Below are 18,982 nucleotides of genomic sequence, written 5' to 3' on the forward strand. Positions count from 1 at the left end.
GGCACTGGGGTCAGAGGACAGACAGTTCTGGGGGTATACAGCACTGGGGTCAGGGGACAGACAGTTTTGGTGGTGTACAGCACTGGGGTCAGGGGACACAGTTCGGGGGGGTATAAAGCACTCGAGTAGAGTGGACATACAGCTCGGTGGAATGTTGGTGCTTTTATTCCTCTCTCTTCATCTGTGGCACAGGAGGTCAGCACACCGCGCGCTAACTCCGCCAACAGATGAACTGTAATGCCCCTGCACACAGCATTCAGCAGTGAAATCTGTGTGCAAGTGCCGATTTTAGTGCCGGCAATCAGGAAAGTACAGTTGATAGCCTGAGGACTGCCAATGGTGAGTGGGCTCCTCCGGCGGTCCAGGGACCCGGCACTGTCTTGTCTAGGTGTATGTGAAAAATGTATGGGGAGATAAGGTATGCACACCAGTGACTATGTAAGGGGAATACATGAAATAGCAGAAACTGCTGTGTGAATACTGACTTGAAAAATCCAATAGCTATATGTAAGAGTGAAAATGTGAAAAATGGAATCTGCATTACTGCCATGAACATATGAATCAAGAGAAATTTAGCTACTGAATTGATCAATGCAATAGAGCCCCAACACTACGCCAAAGTATTTCTCTACGTTGGGGTCCCTAGCTTGTGTGTGTCCTCTCATGCAGTTAAAAAACTTACCGTGTATGGGAAGCTGAGACCCAGGCTATTTATGCGTATGCTATGGATTGGCAATAGGTGTGGTTGGGGAGGGTTCACAAACGAAAAACTACTAACAAATAAGGAATAACGTTTGGAACACCATTCTAAGTCTGAACTGGGTGCAAAAACCTAAAAAACATCACTATGGGGAGATAAGGTATGCACACCAGTGACTATGTAAGGGGAATACATGAAATAGCAGAAACTGCTGTGTGAATACTGACTTAAAAAATCCAATAGTCCAATAGCTATATGTAAGAGTGAAAATGTGAAAAATGGAATCTGCATTACTGCCATGAACATATGAATCAAGAGAAATTTAGCTACTGAATTGATCAATGCAATAGAGCCCCAACACTACGCCAAAGTATTTCTCTACGTTGGGGTCCCTAGCTTGTGTGTGTCCTCTCATGCAGTTAAAAAACTTACCGTGTATGGGAAGCTGAGACCCAGGCTATTTATGCGTATGATATGGATTGGCAATAGGTGTGGTTGGGGAGGGTTCACAAACGAAAAACTACTAACAAATAAGGAATAACGTTTGGAACACCATTCTAAGTCTGAACTGGGTGCAAAAACCTAAAAAAACATCACTATGGGGAGATAAGGTATGCACACCAGTGACTATGTAAGGGGAATACATGAAATAGCAGAAACTGCTGTGTGAATACTGACTTGAAAAATCCAATAGCTATATGTAAGAGTGAAAATGTGAAAAATGGAATCTGCATTACTGCCATGAACATATGAATCAAGAGAAATGTATCTACTGAATTGATCAATGCAATAGAGCCCCAACACTACGCCAAAGTATTTCTCTACGTTGGGGTCCCTAGCTTGTGTGTGTCCTCTCATGCAGTTAAAAAACTTACCGTGTATGGGAAGCTGAGACCCAGGCTATTTATAAGTATGATATGGATTGGCAATAGGTGTGGTTGGGGAGGGTTCACAAACGAAAAACTACTAACAAATAAGGAATAACGTTTGGAACACCATTCTAAGTCTGAACTGGGTGCAAAAACCTAAAAAAACATCACTATGGGGAGATAAGGTATGCACACCAGTGACTATGTAAGGGGAATACATGAAATAGCAGAAACTGCTGTGTGAATACTGACTTGAAAAATCCAATAGCTATATGTAAGAGTGAAAATGTGAAAAATGGAATCTGCATTACTGCCATGAACATATGAATCAAGAGAAATGTATCTACTGAATTGATCAATGCAATAGAGCCCCAACACTACGCCAAAGTATTTCTCTACGTTGGGGTCCCTAGCTTGTGTGTGTCCTCTCATGCAGTTAAAAAACTTACCGTGTATGGGAAGCTGAGACCCAGGCTATTTATAAGTATGATATGGATTGGCAATAGGTGTGGTTGGGGAGGGTTCACAAACGAAAAACTACTAACAAATAAGGAATAACGTTTGGAACACCATTCTAAGTCTGAACTGGGTGCAAAAACCTAAAAAACATCACTATGGGGAGATAAGGTATGCACACCAGTGACTATGTAAGGGGAATACATGAAATAGCAGAAACTGCTGTGTGAATACTGACTTGAAAAATCCAATAGCTATATGTAAGAGTGAAAATGTGAAAAATGGAATCTGCATTACTGCCATGAACATATGAATCAAGAGAAATTTAGCTACTGAATTGATCAATGCAATAGAGCCCCAACACTACGCCAAAGTATTTCTCTACGTTGGGTCCCTAGCTTGTGTGTGTCCTCTCATGCAGTTAAAAAAACTTACCGTGTATGGGAAGCTGAGACCCAGGCTATTTATGCGTATGATATGGATTGGCAATAGGTGTGGTTGGGGAGGGTTCACAAACGAAAAACTACTAACTGCATGAGAGGACACACACAAGCTAGGGACCCCAACGTAGAGAAATACTTTGGCGTAGTGTTGGGGCTCTATTGCATTGATCAATTCAGTAGCTAAATTTCTCTTGATATTTCATGTATTCCCCTTACATAGTCACTGGTGTGCATACCTTATCTCCCCATAGTGATGTTTTTTAGGTTTTTGCACCCAGTTCAGACTTAGAATGGTGTTTCAAACGTTATTCCTTATTTGTTAGTAGTTTTTCGTTTGTGAACCCTCCCCAACCACACCTATTGCCAATCCATATCATACGCATAAATAGCCTGGGTCTCAGCTTCCCATACACGGTAAGTTTTTTAACTGCATGAGAGGACACACACAAGCTAGGGACCCCAACGTAGAGAAATACTTTGGCGTAGTGTTGGGGCTCTATTGCATTGATCAATTCAGTAGCTAAATTTCTCTTGATTCATATGTTCATGGCAGTAATGCAGATTCCATTTTTCACATTTTCACTCTTACATATAGCTATTGGACTATTGGATTTTTTAAGTCAGTATTCACACAGCAGTTTCTGCTATTTCATGTATTCCCCTTACATAGTCACTGGTGTGCATACCTTATCTCCCCATAGTGATGTTTTTTAGGTTTTTGCACCCAGTTCAGACTTAGAATGGTGTTCCAAACGTTATTCCTTATTTATATGTGAAAAATGTAAGCCACCGTAGTAGAGACCAATTGAGGGGGTGTTGTCCGATTGTTGAATCCTGGTTTCAGTAAAGCCCGCTTTACACGCTGCAATGTATCTTACAATGTGTCGGCGGGGTCACGTCGTAAGTGACGCACATCCAGCATTGTAAGGTACATTGCAGTGTGTGACAGGTACGTGCGATTGAACGTTAAAACGTTTATCGCATGCACATCGTTCATTTCAATAGAATTGAATGTCATATTGTTCAACGTTCCCGGGGTAGCACACATTGCAGTGTGTGACACCCCAGGAACGATGAACACATCTTACCTACGTCCGGCGGCTCCTGGCCGGTAATGCGGAAGGAAGGAGGTGGGCGGGATGTTTACGTCCCGCTCAGCTCCGCCCCTCCGCTTCTATTGTCCGGCTGCCGCGTGTCGTTGATGTGACGCCGAACGTCCCTCCCACTCCAGGAAGTGGACGTTCGCCGCCCACATCAAGGTCATATGGAAGGTAAGTATGTGTGACGGGGGTTAATCGTTTGTGCGGCACGTCCAACAAATTGAACGTGCCACACATACGATGGGGGCGTTAAAAATCGCATACGATATCGTATGCGAAATTGCAACGTGTAAAGCAGGCTTAAGAAACAGAAGGTTAAGGGAAATGGAAATTAAGAAGTTGTGAAATTAGGAAAGATTATTACACACTGACTGAAAGTTTCAGAGTTCAAGGAGAAAGGAGAAGGCATGCAATGAATGTTAATAAGAAAATGAAGGTTTCTATTTGCAGCAGAAAATAAGTTAAATTTAGCAGTACAAGGAGGTCAGAATTAACAGTGATATTTCCTTCAGCTACTAAAAGAAGTAAGTGACAGCGAGCAGTTGGTTCAGTGATTTGTAAGAACATCTTCTGCATTGTATGGTGGGAATGCATGGTTTTGAGTCTTTTAAGAATGTGAGTAAAGCATGTGAGCTGTACATGGGAGAGAGGAGGAGAGATAGAAACTGACATGGAAAAAGTGCACTCAATGCATGCATGAAATGTGGAACATTTGTAAAAAAAAACCCAACAAAACAGCAACTAAGACATGTATGACGCAAATAAACATGGGAAAAAAATTGTAGCTAAGGTGAACTGGAAACAAGTTAGTTTGAGCATCTTGCATAACATATCTGTCTTGCCCTTTCAAACTGCCAAGTTTAACTACTAGTCACTTTGAAAATTCTGATACTTAGAAAGGAAGCCACTTATTGTTCCCCTTCAGTTAAAATTTAAATTAAGTGATATAATTTTGCTGGAAAAGCCAAACTTTTACAAAATTGAATGAGTGATGAACAAAGTCTATCGAATGCATTTTCAACAGTTGACCGATAAACAGCTTAGATATTCCTAAGTCTAAGAAAGTTTAAGAATAGGATTGTTCATAGTATTTTCCGTGGGTAACAATACCTTGGTCTGTATTGGCAAGTAAGGGAACCATTTTTTTAATATACAAGACAATTTATTTGGCATGTAACTTAATGTAATTATTTAAAAGGAGAATTGGTCTATAATCACAACACCTGAGTTATGTCTTTGTTGCGCATTGTAATGTTGCATGGAATTCTTCATGATGTTACATCAGTTCACTTCTCACCACTCAGGTCTCTACAATATTGGATCCTCTCAGCGGAGATCTTCTGTATAAAAGAATTTTCCTGATTAATCCATTAAGAATGGATAGAGACAGGGACAAGATGGCGGAGAGGATATTACACCTCACCCTAGAGATCCTCTTCCGACTTACTGGAGAGGTGAGAGATTCTGATGACGTCACATTACACCATTCTTATCTATGGGAATAACTGTAGATTAACAAACTTAATAAGTAGAAATAGAAGTCTCCTCATCTCACCGCTCCCCTGCCCTGCCACTCTCGCAGCCTGCCATCTGAATCTCCACACATCTTTATGCCCTCCCCGTTACATGCAGAGGAACTCATGTGATTCTTAATTTGAACCTGATGGTAGCACACACAATGATGTCAGAGGCCTAGTAAGAGTCAAGCAGGCCAAAGAAAAATACATGCAATGAAAGAAAACAAAAAAAAAAAGAGGCACGAAAAACATTACAGCCAGATGCATATGTGGCAGAACAGGTGGGCGGGGAGTTATTATTTTTTGTTTTACACACCTAAAATTTCTACGTTTATTATGCGCTGGATTCTGGGGAGACCATAATAAGAAACTTTCAGTTGGCATAATTTCCATGTAAATCGAATTTCCTTGTCAAATTCAAGTGATTTGCCGAATATGAATCTCGCAGACATAACGGGTGAGGTGAGGTGCTTGATAGTGAGATTCACAAATATGTTTCTCTATAAACAGGATTACACAGTGGTGAAGAAGACCTCTATTGAGCGCTGCCAGGCCCCTGTGTCTGAGGGATGGGGAAGACCCCTGAGCCCAATCACGGGGCCTCCACCTCACCCCCCAATACATGAGGACATCAATGAGCAGAAGATCCTAGAACTCACCTACAAGATGATTGAGCTGCTGACTGGAGAGGTGACACTGCTGGGAATGCTGGGACATTATACAGTAACGCTATGAAGGGATCGGGGTGACGGTATCATTGTATGTGTCAGGTTCCTATAAGGTGTCAGGACGTCACCGTCTATTTCTCCATGGAGGAGTGGGAGTATTTAGAAGGACACAAGGATCGGTACAAGGACATCATGATGGAGGTTCCCCAGCCCCTCACATCACCAGGTAATAGACAGGACTAAATACACACGGCCTATAATTATCTGTATGTAAGGAATGAATTCAGTCCCTGTATGTGTCTCCTCCAGTTCTATCCAGTAAGAGGACAACACCAGAGAGATGTCCCCGTCCTCTTCTCCCACAGGACTGTAAACAAGAAGATCCCGATGTTCCTCAGGACCATCAGGTAGAGGGAGAGAAGGTGCCATGAAATTTTCCCTGTGATGTGTAGACTGCTGTGAAGGTCTTTTGATTATTGAACTTCTCTGGGAGCTTAGCTGATTGGAAAGGATTTAGTTTTTTTCATTCCTACCGATCTCACGTTGATGACCTGTCTTAAGATTAGGTTATTAATATCACATACCTGGAAAAAACTTTAGCCCTTTACATGCCGTGGTCAATAATGACTCTGGCTTCTAATCGGTTAGTTGAGAAAATTTACAGACGTTTCGTAGTTACAAATGATCTAACAATCATAGATTGATCTCCCATAGGAAAAAAAGAAGACACTTTCGAACATAAGAGAAACATCTTTTTAGAAATTTAAAATGGATGAATAGGGAGTTTTTTGGTCACTTCATCTCCCCACAAAAGGATAAAGAATGTTAAAAAGTCACACAGCAAAAAATTAAAACAAAGAGATATACATCTCACCCTAAAAAAAAACAACAAACAAACCAAGCCCTCACACACAAAAATAACAAAAAATTATGGTGACAAATACAATGTAAAATATAAATACCATAACAATTTGGTAATTATACCGACTAGGAGAATAAAATTATCATGTCATACTTATTGCACAGTGAATATCTAAAAATTGAAACCTAAACAATTATATGCAAATATTTTGTCTTCATTTCAAACATTTTACTTGACTTCTCCATCCTTCTGTGACTTTTACAATATTTGTTTCAGGGTGAAGATCTGATCAATGTTAATATTATAGAGACATATGTGAGGGGTGATGAGCTGTGTAAAGAGGAGATTCCTATAGATAATCGCCCAGGTGAGTAGTTTATTGTTGCACCATTTGTCGTCGTACTGATGAATATTTTTTTCCCACTTTTTGGATTTGGGGGCTATACTGGTCACTAGGGACTTGGTGGAAAGAATCATACTTACTTGATTATCATTAACATGTATTATCTATCCAATTTGGAGTAGTTTTGCCTTGGGCCACAGCCACTCGTTGAGTTTTTTACCTTTAGTATTTGTTAGCAAAAATCAGGAGTAGATGAAAAATGCAGATGTGGTACACATGTTTCTTTCATACTTTTCCTCTGATTGCTCCAATCCTGGTTTTCACTTACAAATACCGATGTTGCTTTAAAAGGGAACTTGTGCTAGAAACAATTGTCTTCTTTTGTTACCCATGGTTAAATTCAAGCAAACATATGCTGTCATCATTAATATGCATCATAAAGGCTTTATCAGTAAGGACATTGCCGCTTGTAAGATTGACCCTATATTGCTCACTTATCGGATCATCAAGAGGTGCAGTTGCTGTGAAGAAGACATCAGGGCACTTGAGAAAGTCAAAAAAGTGCTGGGACTGTCCCCTAAAGAAAATTCAGATATGAGAAGAATTCAATATCAGTGCATTGCTTGCTAAGGAATCACAGCAGGCAGGTGGGTTTTGGAAGCTCGTCTGTTGTCAAGAAGGGCAGAAAAGAAGCCACTTTGTCTCCAAGAAAAACCTAAAGGACAGACTGACATTCTACATCAAGTACAGGGATTGCGGAGGACAGGGGTAAAGTGATTTTCTCTGATGAAGCCACCTTCAGACTGTGTGATTCTAATAGAAGAATGATTGTGTGAAGAAAAAAGGTGAGTCCAGTGTTATGCCAACAGTAAAGCATCCTGAGAACATTCATGTGTGAGGGCTTTTCATCCACAGGAGTGGTTTCACTCACCATTTTGCCTAGGAACACTGCCATAAAAAAAAAAAAAACGGTATCTAAACATCCTCGAAGGAGCAACTTCTCCCAACCATCGAGGAGGAATGTGATAATGATGCTTTTTCCAGTAGGATAGGGACCATATCACAAGGCAAAAGTGAGAACTAATTGGCTTGATGAACAAAACATTAACATTTTGATTCTATGGCCAGGAAACACCCCATATCTCATTGAGACCCTTTGGTTAATTTTCAACAATGGGTGGACAAACGAAAGTACAGAAATTTTGATAAAATCCAAGGACATTTTAGGCAAGAAGTCTTGAAAACTAAGGGTCAACACTGTAAACATTGAGTTTCTGCATAAAACAAAAGTTTAAATACTTAGTCAATGCTAATTGACCGCCCGTGGGCACAGTTTACTGTAAAGCTGGGGTCACACTAAACGACAGCGACAACGACGTCGCTGTTACGTCACCATTTTCTGTGACGTAGCAGCGACCTTGTAAGTTGCTGTTATGATCGTTGCTTAGCTGTCAAACACAGCAGCCGAAGCAGCGATCATAACGACACGCGTCGCTGTGCTGCAACATTTGCAGAGAGCAGGGAGCCGCGCACACTGAGTGCTGGCTCCCTGCTCTCCTAGCTACAGTACACATCGGGTTAATTACACGATGTGTACTGCAGCTACATGTGCAGAGAGCAGGGAGCCGCGCACACTGCTTAGCGCTGGCTCCTTGCTCTCCTAGCTACAGTACACATCGGGTTAATTACACGATGTGTACTGCAGCTACATGTGCAGAGAGCAGGAGCCGGCGCTGGCAGCGTGAGAGCGGCGGAGGCTGGTAACGAAGGTAAATATCGGGTAACCACCTTGGTTACCCGATGTTTACCTTGGTTACAGCTTACCGCAGCTGCCAGATGCCGGCTCCTGCTCCCTGCTCGCTTCATTTCGTCGCTCTCTCGCTGTCACACACAGTGATCTGTGCGTCACAGCGGGAGAGCGACGACCAAAAAATGAAGCTGGACATTCAGCAACGAGCGGCGACCTCACAGCAGGGGCCAGCTTGTTGCTGGATGTCACACACACCGACAGCGACAGGACGTCGCTGCAACGTCACAGAAAATGGTGACGTAGCAGCGACGTCGTTGTCGCTGTGTGTGACACCACCTTAAGATCCATTCTCCTATCTGGGAGGATGACCAGCTTAAGCTCCCAATAGGTCTACCTGGACCATCTCTGCAAGTTGCCATAAATGAAAATCCTACTGCCAAGATCTAGCCTCCATGTCCATTGACTTGATTTAAAAAAATTTCAGATCCAATTCCAGGTACACTTAGACAGTTTTTGACAGAACGTGGCAGGAAGGTTGTTCCAAACGTTTTTGAGAAGAAACCACAGATCTTCTGTGGATGTAGGCTTATAGAAATCTTTGTCTCTTCATGTCATCCCACAGCGACTTGATGATGTAAGATCAGGGCTCTCTGGGACCTTATCATCACTTTCAGGACTTCTTGTTCTTCGTTACTCTGAAGATAGTTTGTAATGACATTGGTTGTATATTGGTGGTCGTTGTCCTGCAACAGAAAAAAAAATTGAGCCAATCAGACACATCTGATGGATAATATCTGCTTGTATTTCTCAGTATTGAGAACACAATTTATCCAGACCAAAGAGGCAGCTGATTGGCTCTAAATTTATTCTGCAGCAGTACAATGACCTATTTAATTTACTATAAATATTTTTCAGTATTGATAACACCATTAATCATGTGTCTCAGATGTGCTGTTGTCTGTCACGGAGGTATCATGGCCAGCTGACAATCCAATGGCAGGGAGTGCTAGAAGATCACTGACATTGGCGGCACGTGTTGTTATCTGACAGTTCCCTGTTTCTGTAGCTAGTGGACACTATGACCCTGGGGCTCTGTCCTTCTGCCTTTCAGTTGCTATCCTCTGACTTATTTTATTAACCTCACCATGGGGTGGTTTGAGTGCAGTTTATAGTTTGCTCATTGTTGTGGTCTGCAGTGGTCGTCTCCTGTTGCTCCAGAGACTGTGGTTCCTGCTCCTCAGATAAGTGGTTGTCTTTTGCGATCTACCAGGGCTCTGGTGATTGCAGTCGTGTTTCCCCTGTATTATTCCCTTGTGTCTTCCTTTAGTATTAGTGATGTTGACTAGCGCTCATACCCACCATCCTTACTTAGGGCCCATTTGGCAGGGGAAGATAGGGCTCTCGGTAACCAGCCTAGTAACAGGTGTGGAACCTGTATAGGATTGGTGAGGGCAGAGAAGGTGAGCTGTAGATTGTCAGGGTTCACCACTTCCCCCTTTTCCTAGCAATAAGGCATTCCTCTCCCCTTCTTTTGTGTTGTTCTATATGACTGGTATAGCCTTTCTTCCCTGCCATAACATTATGACCAAAGAGGCATCTGATTGGCCTCTAATTTATTCTGCAGCAGGACAATGACCCCAAACATACAACCAATGCCATTGAGAACAAGAAGTCCTGGAAGTGATTACATGGCCCCCTCAAGGCCCTGACCTTAACATTATCGAGTCTGCCTGGGATGAACAAACAGAAGGATTTGTGAAAGCCTACATCCACAGAAGATCTGTGATTAGTTCTCCAAGGGCCTCCTTGCTGAGTTCTTTCAAAAACTGTGCAAATGTTCATGCAAAAATTGATGCCGATTTGAAGACAAACTCTGATCACTCTAAATATTGAATATTGTATGCTTTATATTTCTCTTTTTTCATTTACTTTGTATTTTGTTAATTGATGAAAATAACGTTTCAGGATTTTTTCTGCACCTGCCTAAAACTTTTCTACAGTATAGTATAGTTTACCACATGACTTTTAATTTAAATAAAAAGTGGACATTATAAAAAAAAATAAATTCAAGTTTAGCAAAATTATATATAAACACAATACATATGGGTTTATTTTTGGCAGATAATTATACCAGAAACTCAGATGTTATCGCAGATGATCGTAACATCACACAAGATATACTTGAAGAGCCTGTCAGTACCCCAGACATACCTTCAGCCCATCTCAGCAAAGATCCATCGTCATATGTTTGCATACCAAGTCCTTCTGATTCATCACAGATTGTTAAACAAAAAATCACCAAGAAATCAAATTTTGTTGACCATCAAAAAGTTTTCACTAGGGAGGAGCCTTATACATGTTCAGATTGTGAGACATCTTTTACCAATGAATTGGATCTTGATGCCCATTACAGAATTCACACAGGGGAAAAAACTATTTCAAGCTTAGAATGTGGTAAACAGAAATTAGATTTTGTTCATCATAAAGCTCACACAGGGGAGAAGCCATTTTCATGCTCTGAACATTGGAATATTTTTAACCAGAAATCAGGTTTAGTTGCACATCAGAGAACTCACACAGAAGACAAACCATATTCATGTTTAGAATGTGAGAAATTTTTTAGCTTGAAATCAAATCGTGTTGACCATCAAAAAGCAGTCACTGGGGACAAGCCACATTCATGTCCAGATTGTGGGAAATGTTTTACTAAGAAATCGGATCTTGTTATACATCAAAGAGTTCACACAGGGGAGAAACCATTTTCTTGTTTAGAATGTGGGAAATGTTTTAGCCAGAAATCCAATCTTTTTACACATCAGAAAATTCACACAGGAGAGAAGCCATATTCATGTTCAGAGTGTGTAAAATGTTTTAGCCAGAAATCAAATCTTCTTAAACATCAGATAATTCACATAAAGGAGAGACCATTTTCATGTTCAGAGTGTGGAAAATGTTTTACCAAGAGAACAAATCTTGTTAGACATCAGAGAAGTCACACAGAGGATAAGCCGTTTTCATGTTCTGAATGTGGGAAATGTTTTACTAAGAAAGCAAATTTTATAAGACACCAGAGAAGTCACGCAGATCAGAAGCCATTTTTATGTTTAGAATGTGGGAAATGTTTTAGCCAAAAATCAAACCTTGTTACACATCAAAGAAGTCACATAGAGAAGACATTTTAAATCTTTTGAATGTGCAAAATGTTTTTTTTTGTTTGTTTTTTTTTAAATATCTTAAATATCAGAGGGGTCACCAAGGGTAGAAACCATTTTTATCTGGTTGAAAAATGCTTTAACCAAAACTTGGCTCAAAACATCTTAAATTGGAAAAAAATTATCATATCAGGAATGTTGGAAAAGGTTTAACCACAAATCAGTTCTTCTTAGAAATCAAAGAACTTTTTATTGACAAATTTTTAAAAGCCCCATAGAACAGATAAAGTAAATTGATGTTGACAGAACAAAATAAACTATCTGGCAAGTAGTGTGTAGGAGGGGTAACTATGTCTGATCCTTTAACATAGGAGAGGTAACATGACCAGGGATAAATGCACTGCTAATAATGCTCTTTAGTCATTTTTTGTCTTTGAAGGATATGTAATACTTCCTCAAAGTGTTCCTTTTCGGAACACTGGCATCTATGATTTTCACGGAGAGCACTCATACTCATCACATTCAATGGGACTGCACAAGTCCAATATTTTCCTCCGACTGAGCGGGTCAAGTAAAATATCGGATACGTGTCCAATTTTGATCCAAGTGTTGGACCAAAATTGGCAATGCATGTCTATGGGTCCATGAAAAACATCGGACCACTACCCAAAGTTTTATAACATACTATTCACAAAGTTAGGGATATTTGGCTTTCGGGTGAAGCTTCAGGATGGTAACTCTGTACCCCCTCAAGGACCCCAGTAGACAATATCTCCACTTGTGACCAGCATGAAACGTCGTTGTAAAGCTGTAATTGATGCTCCAGACCACATGACATAAGTTGAAATATAAAGATTTCCGGCAACCGATCTTCTAAAAATACAATTCTTTATTTTCAAGGTTTTAAAAAATCACAGGGATGGTAGTACAAAAATACCAGACCGCTATAGTGTCACAAAACAGACGCGTTTCGGAAGAGATTTAGTCCTTAATCATTGTTTCTGACAAGAGACTTGTGCTGCATGGCTTTTTACATCATTTCCTCACGGTCATGTGTGCAACACAGCAATTCAATTTTTTTTTTAAAAATTGCAATAGTTTTTTTGGGTTTTGATTTTACAGAACTCATTATATAGTAAAAATATAATGTAATGTAAGTCAGTAGTAACTCTAGATCAGTATTATTACGGCATACCAAACTTGTATAGCCTTTTTTTATTTTATTTAAATAAAAAATTTTGGGGGGAAATTCATGAAAAAAAATAAAAAAAAACAAATTGCATGTCATGTCTCCATTTTCCGAGGTCTCTAATGTTTTTATTTTACGTCGATGGAGCTGTGCGAGAGCTTGGTATTTGCGTGGAGAGCTGTTGTTTTTATTGTTACTTTTTTGGGTAGACACTACATTATCATCGCCTCTTATTGCTATCGCAAACAAACACAATTGTGGAGTTTGTTTTTTTGGCATTCAACGATTGGGTTAATTTTAAATTTTGATAGATCGGACTTTTATGGACATAGCCATACAATACTTTTATTTTTCTCATTTCTTTATTTTTAATCTGGGGGAGGGGGATGGAAAGGGTTATTTGGATTTTTTTAACTTTTTAAATTTTATTTTTTTACCTTTTTTTTTTAGCTCCTGTAGGGGCTAAATCTTGTGATCATCTGATTAGAGATGAGCGGTTTCGTGGAGGTTCGGTTTGAAGGCAGCAAATGAGCCGCGCCTCCACTGGCTTGAGCTTGACCCGAACCCTGTAAGTAACTGATTGGCAGTTTCAGTCTCCACCCACAAACAGCCAACCATAAGCAGATCAGTTCCAGGGGATTGTGGGCAGGCTTTTTCATACTATTATTTAGGTACATACTACATGTAATCATGTTGTTTTTACCCCCAGTGTGCGCCATTCAAACACTGTAAGCAGCTTGCACAGGTCTGAGCACTGCGTTGCTCGCACAAGTGAAGTTCGCACATACAGCATCCGAACCTTGAACTCGAACCTTGATTTTTTTACGTTGGTGTTTGGTTCGACAATCAAACCTCAGGTTCGCTCATCTCTACATCTGCTCACACTTACTATATACTGCAGTACATCATTGCAGTATATAATGAATATGACATTCTCCTATGAAATCCACCACAGGCTTGGCTTCACATGAGGAAAACTATTGCAGCTGTGGGGGCCTCCATTGGGTCCCCAGCTACCAAGGCAACACATTGGCACCCCATGATTGTGTTGCAGAGGGTTATGGATGCATAGAATGGAACATACCAAAACTGCATGCTTTAAATGTCGCTGCCTTGTCCACTACTCTTACACTGAAGGCCTATCCTTAAGATAGGTCATCAAAGTCTGATCTTCTGACACCCCGCACCCCTGTTTATCTGCTGTTGGTGCAGGGGCAGGTGGCTGGAAATGCTCAGTTCAGGAGCTGCTCCATCTTCTGATAGCAGCTGCAATACTGCGTGTCTGCTTCCTATTGATATGAATGGGAGGTGGATGTGCAGCACCGGGCTGTAGCCGCTATCAGAAGATGGGGTAGCTCGGGAACTGAGCATTTCGGGCTTCGGCACTGAGAAAAGTTGATCGGTGGGGGTGACTTCGGCTGATCAGACATTGATGCCCCATCAGTGTAAAAGTAGTGGACCACTTCTTTAAGGAGTTAGCCTCAGATGGCGCCCTGCTTGCAGATGTTAGAGGCAGATGCTGGCTGTGTAGCACAGGAGCAAGGTGCAAGCTTAGCTCCTAAGCTGCATCAAAAATGGGGACCCGACGTATGACGTACAAGTACCATATGTCGGAAAGGGGTTACATTTGTTTTAGAAGGAAGATACTTCATTACTGTCTGTTTTATCTGTGTGAACTGTTTTCTGTAGGTAGTGTAGTAATGAGCATCACAATTTGTTGTCTTTTCACTTCTGTCTTTTTGTAAGGATTATCGTTTAATAAAGTGTTCAGATTTAGATTCATGTTTCCCTGTCGAGTCCTTTTTTTTTAATATAACATGTTCTGGATAATTCCTGATCTCTTAATCCTTCTTAACTTCTACTTCAAAGATCATCTGAACCTTTTTTTCTAAGGAGAGCATTTACCTCACTATGCAGTATTTCCAGATTATAAGTCGCACTTTTTTCCCCCCAAAACTGGGGATTCGTCTTATAATCTGGATATGGCTTACCGGGACGGCGGTGGCGCAGGGTCAACTCGCAGGAAGTGGTGTCACTGCAGAGGAGCAGATCAGAAGGGTCACAGGACTAAGGGTCGCAATACTGCGGGCTCGTGGGTGTCGTGGCAGCAGGTGTCATTGATCTTCTTGCAGACTGCAGAGTCCTTTTGAATCGTTGGTGGTTGATGAGATGGACATTCAAGAAAATGGCCACGGAGGCCAATCTACGCACGCGCCACCTCCAAGGCTATCTTCTTGAAGTCCATTGCCTCAACTGCCGGCGATTCAATGGAGCCCGCAGCTCACCGGCAGATCAATGGTGCCCTAAGCCTGCAGTATCGCCGACCCTCCGTCCACTGACGCTCCTGAGCCGCGACACCCCCTCCTCCTCGTCCGCAGCATCGCCGACCCTTCATCCACTGACCCTCCTGAGCAGCGATATACCATCATCCGAGCCCGCAGCATCGCTAACCCTGCCTCATGTGACACTACCACCACTCCCCCTGGTGAGCAAATAGAAAATGCACTAGGATTATGACAGACCCTCATTTTAACATTAAAAATTATTTTTTCCCATTTTCCTCTAAATTTGGGGTATGTCTTATAATCAAGTGTGTCTTAGAAAAAATATTGTACATGACGAAAACGAAGTTTCAACTTTCATATCGGAAGCCCTCAAGACAACATGTGTGGCCTGGCTATAAGCGGCAAAATGAACTCAACTATTGCTCTGGCAAAAATTGGTCATCTGTAATGCTGTCATACTGCTGTATAGATGGCAAAGAGTGGTCATCTGTAGTCAGAATCTCTGTTTCCATGTGCTTACCAAATTATGTGAAATCTTTTGTTACCTCTTATTTGGAAAACATGTCCTCTGGGGCTCGTTTAGACTCTTATTTCCTATTGTTCCAGGAAACAACAAATGTACATAGCCACAATAGTTAGATCCTGTACATATCTTTGCTATTCTAAGATTCCGATTCATCATCGATTGTTTATTGTCTTGTTTTGCGCCTTTTTTATTGCACCCAAATCATTATAATATTTGCATATTTTTTAAGTCTATTTTATATCTATTCTATATGTCCTTGCCTGTTTTCGTTTTCCGTCTTGTGGGCAGAGTTTAATCTTTCCAGATGTTTTTGGCGGATTCATTAATTGCAACTTTTTAAAAAGCCGAAAACTTTAGCACAACTCTACTTCAGTAGTACTTCCCCTTGGCGTATTTTTTTGCATGTGTGTCTCCAAGTTGCAATTTTTTTACGACTTTTTGCTGAAAAAGCCGCAAAAATGGTTAATGATAGGAAACGAGCACTTTTTTCGACTTCGTGCCAAATTCAAGAACTGTGTGCACAATTCTGATTATTTCAGAGCAATAAATGTTTGAATACCTCAACACACGTAAATTAAAAAGTGACTTACCCCCCTCCCCCCCACAAATGATGAAAAGGGGCTAAAGTGTCTGATGAACGTGTGCACAGAGTAATGTAAAGGGAAGTGGGTTAGGGTGAACTGTGACATCACGTATGCTGTCATTGTAATCCTTCTAATAATATGAAGCCATGCTGAAAACGTTTGCTGAGCAAACAGGATGTATGAATCCAAAATAGCCCTTTGACGAGTGTGTTAATGGCAAGATTACTAATTTCAGGGGGGAAGGGGGAGGGTTCTGATTTTTTTTTTTTTTTTTTTTCAATAAATACAGTGATATGAAACCTTGTCAATATTTTTATTTTTTTAAATACATGTAAGTGTCACTCTCAGACAAGGGGATGTCCAGTGCACAGCGCAACACAGGGGTCACAAACGGAGATGGAAACGGGTAGTAAGGCCCTTATGGTAGGGAGAGGGGAAATGAGTCACCACTTGACACTAACCTGACTCTGCACCCTTAGCTTTCTAAGGTATCTAAGCAGATCCTTCCCTCCGCCACCGTCATGTGCCTAGTCCCTAGCTGTCTCCCCACTCATGCTGGCTAGTGGGAAGGCCGGTAAGTACATTACACATCATCAGTACTGTAATAAAACGCAGGGAAAGGAAGTCCAACAGAGGAACATAGACAAAAGGATATGCAACTCCTGTTGCAGTCAAACACCAGGACTGCAGGTGGCACCACTCCAGGACCTTCAGCAAGCTTCCACCTACAAAGGTAGTCAGTTCAGAATGATTTCTCTTTCTCTAACCGGCATCAGGTGATAGGACATGTGACTATTTAAAGGGAATGGGAGTGGTCACAAACCGGTTTCAGTGAGATGAACAAGAAACTACCAACAAGGAATGAGTCATTAACCATTGCTGCACTAAAAAAATGCAAATATGTTCCATATTCAGAGTCTCACAAGGCAATGTGAGACACTGATCCCAAACCTGTCACAAGTTTCCTCAGGACAGGAGACCCTCAGGTCAGTAAGATAAAACCTAATTTAAACAACAGGTAATTTTCTAATAATAGCTTCCTTTTAAAAAAACAAACTGTTTTTGAGTGAAGTTAACTGACATTAAAAGAAATACCTTTATCTCTGAACTATAGCTACGCACTTTTGCTCGATTGAGGACGGGACAGCAGAGACAGAGGTTCCAATGCCCCATTCTCTGGATTGTTGCTGCTTCTAGTGGTAACACCTTCAGCAATCAGCAAATTCAGAACGTTTTTGGGGAGAGGGAACAACCCACCAAATCACACATTCATTAAATTGGAGAACCAATCAACTTATTTTCTTTTAATGGCCTTCATCTCCATTGCAAGCCATGGCGACTTGATGGATGAAAGCTCTGTTGAAAGATTGATCTTGTGCAGCCTAGATAGGTCCACCAAGAACTTCTCCACCTAGATAGGTGCACCAGGATCTTCTCCATCTAGATAGATCCACCTGAGTCTTCACCTAGATAGATTCACCTGGATCTTCTCCACCTAGATAGATCCACCTGGATCTTCTTCACCTAGGTAGATCCACCTGGATCTTTTCCACCTAGATAGATCCACCTAGATCTTTTCCACCTAGATAGATCCACCTGGATCTTCTCCACCTAGATAGATCCATCAGGGTCTTCTCCACCTAGATAGATCCACCAGGGTCTTCTCTGCCTAGATCGATCTATCAGGGTCTTCTCCGCCTAGATAGATCTACCAGGGTCTTTTCCGCCTAGATAGATCCACCAGGGTCTTTTCCTCCTGGATAGATCCACCAGGGTCTTTTCCACCTAGATAGATCCACCAGGGTCTTTTCCGCCTAGATAGATCCACCAGGGTCTTCTCTGCCTAGATAGATCCACCAGGGTCTTCTCCGCCTAGATATGTCCACCAGGGTCTTTTCCACTTAACTAGGTCCACCATGGTCTTCTCCACAATTATCTTGATGTTATCAAGCAATCGGGTTGCTAGTCTTCCTCTTCACCTTGTTCCTTCTATTCCTGCAGCCATGATGTCTTTCTCCAGTGATTGCTCTCTTCGTATGATGTGTCTAAGTTAGGCAATCTTAGCTTGGTGATCATTGCTTAGAGCCAATCAGCACCAAGCATTAGCTCTCAGCTGCACTTAAATATATATTACAAAATGCTACTTAGCAAACACTGTAGGAAAAAATGACCTAAACCATCAGATAATGGGGTGGGGGAGCTTGTTACACTTTTAGAAAACCCCGGCTGTCTTCATTGCTGCAGTTACATATGTACTGTCACTCAAAGAAGTGGATATCTGGAAAAACTGTATGGAGACAACATGTATGTGTCCTTGGTCACAGTACAAAAGTATTGCAATATAGCTGACCAGCAATTAAGCTTGTGACTAATATAAAACAAGTAATAATAGTTAAAAAAATGTTTTGTTTTTTTTTCAAGTATGAAAAAAATAACAGAAACATGTTTCACAACTGTAAACAAAAATAGTACATTGTTGGTTTCGACGTATCCGGACAGTCCTAATCTATAACACTATTCCATTATTTTACCCATGGT

The 18,982-nt window shown here is 41.2% G+C and overlaps 1 protein-coding gene across 1 annotated transcript; it reads left to right on the forward strand.

Annotated features, from left to right (window-relative positions):
- Nucleotides 1–4,876: 4,876 nt before the first annotated feature.
- Nucleotides 4,877–14,789, forward strand: LOC142312372 (uncharacterized). Its single transcript, XM_075351311.1, has 6 exons — nt 4,877–5,022; nt 5,596–5,775; nt 5,856–5,979; nt 6,063–6,160; nt 6,892–6,982; nt 10,830–14,789. The coding sequence occupies exons 1-6, from the start codon at nt 4,945–4,947 to the stop codon at nt 11,888–11,890; spliced, it is 1,632 nt and encodes a 543-aa protein (XP_075207426.1). The 5' UTR covers nt 4,877–4,944; the 3' UTR covers nt 11,891–14,789.
- Nucleotides 14,790–18,982: the final 4,193 nt, after the last annotated feature.

This window comes from Anomaloglossus baeobatrachus, chromosome 5, assembly GCF_048569485.1.
Source record: "Anomaloglossus baeobatrachus isolate aAnoBae1 chromosome 5, aAnoBae1.hap1, whole genome shotgun sequence".
NCBI classification, from domain to species: Eukaryota; Metazoa; Chordata; class Amphibia; order Anura; family Aromobatidae; genus Anomaloglossus; species Anomaloglossus baeobatrachus.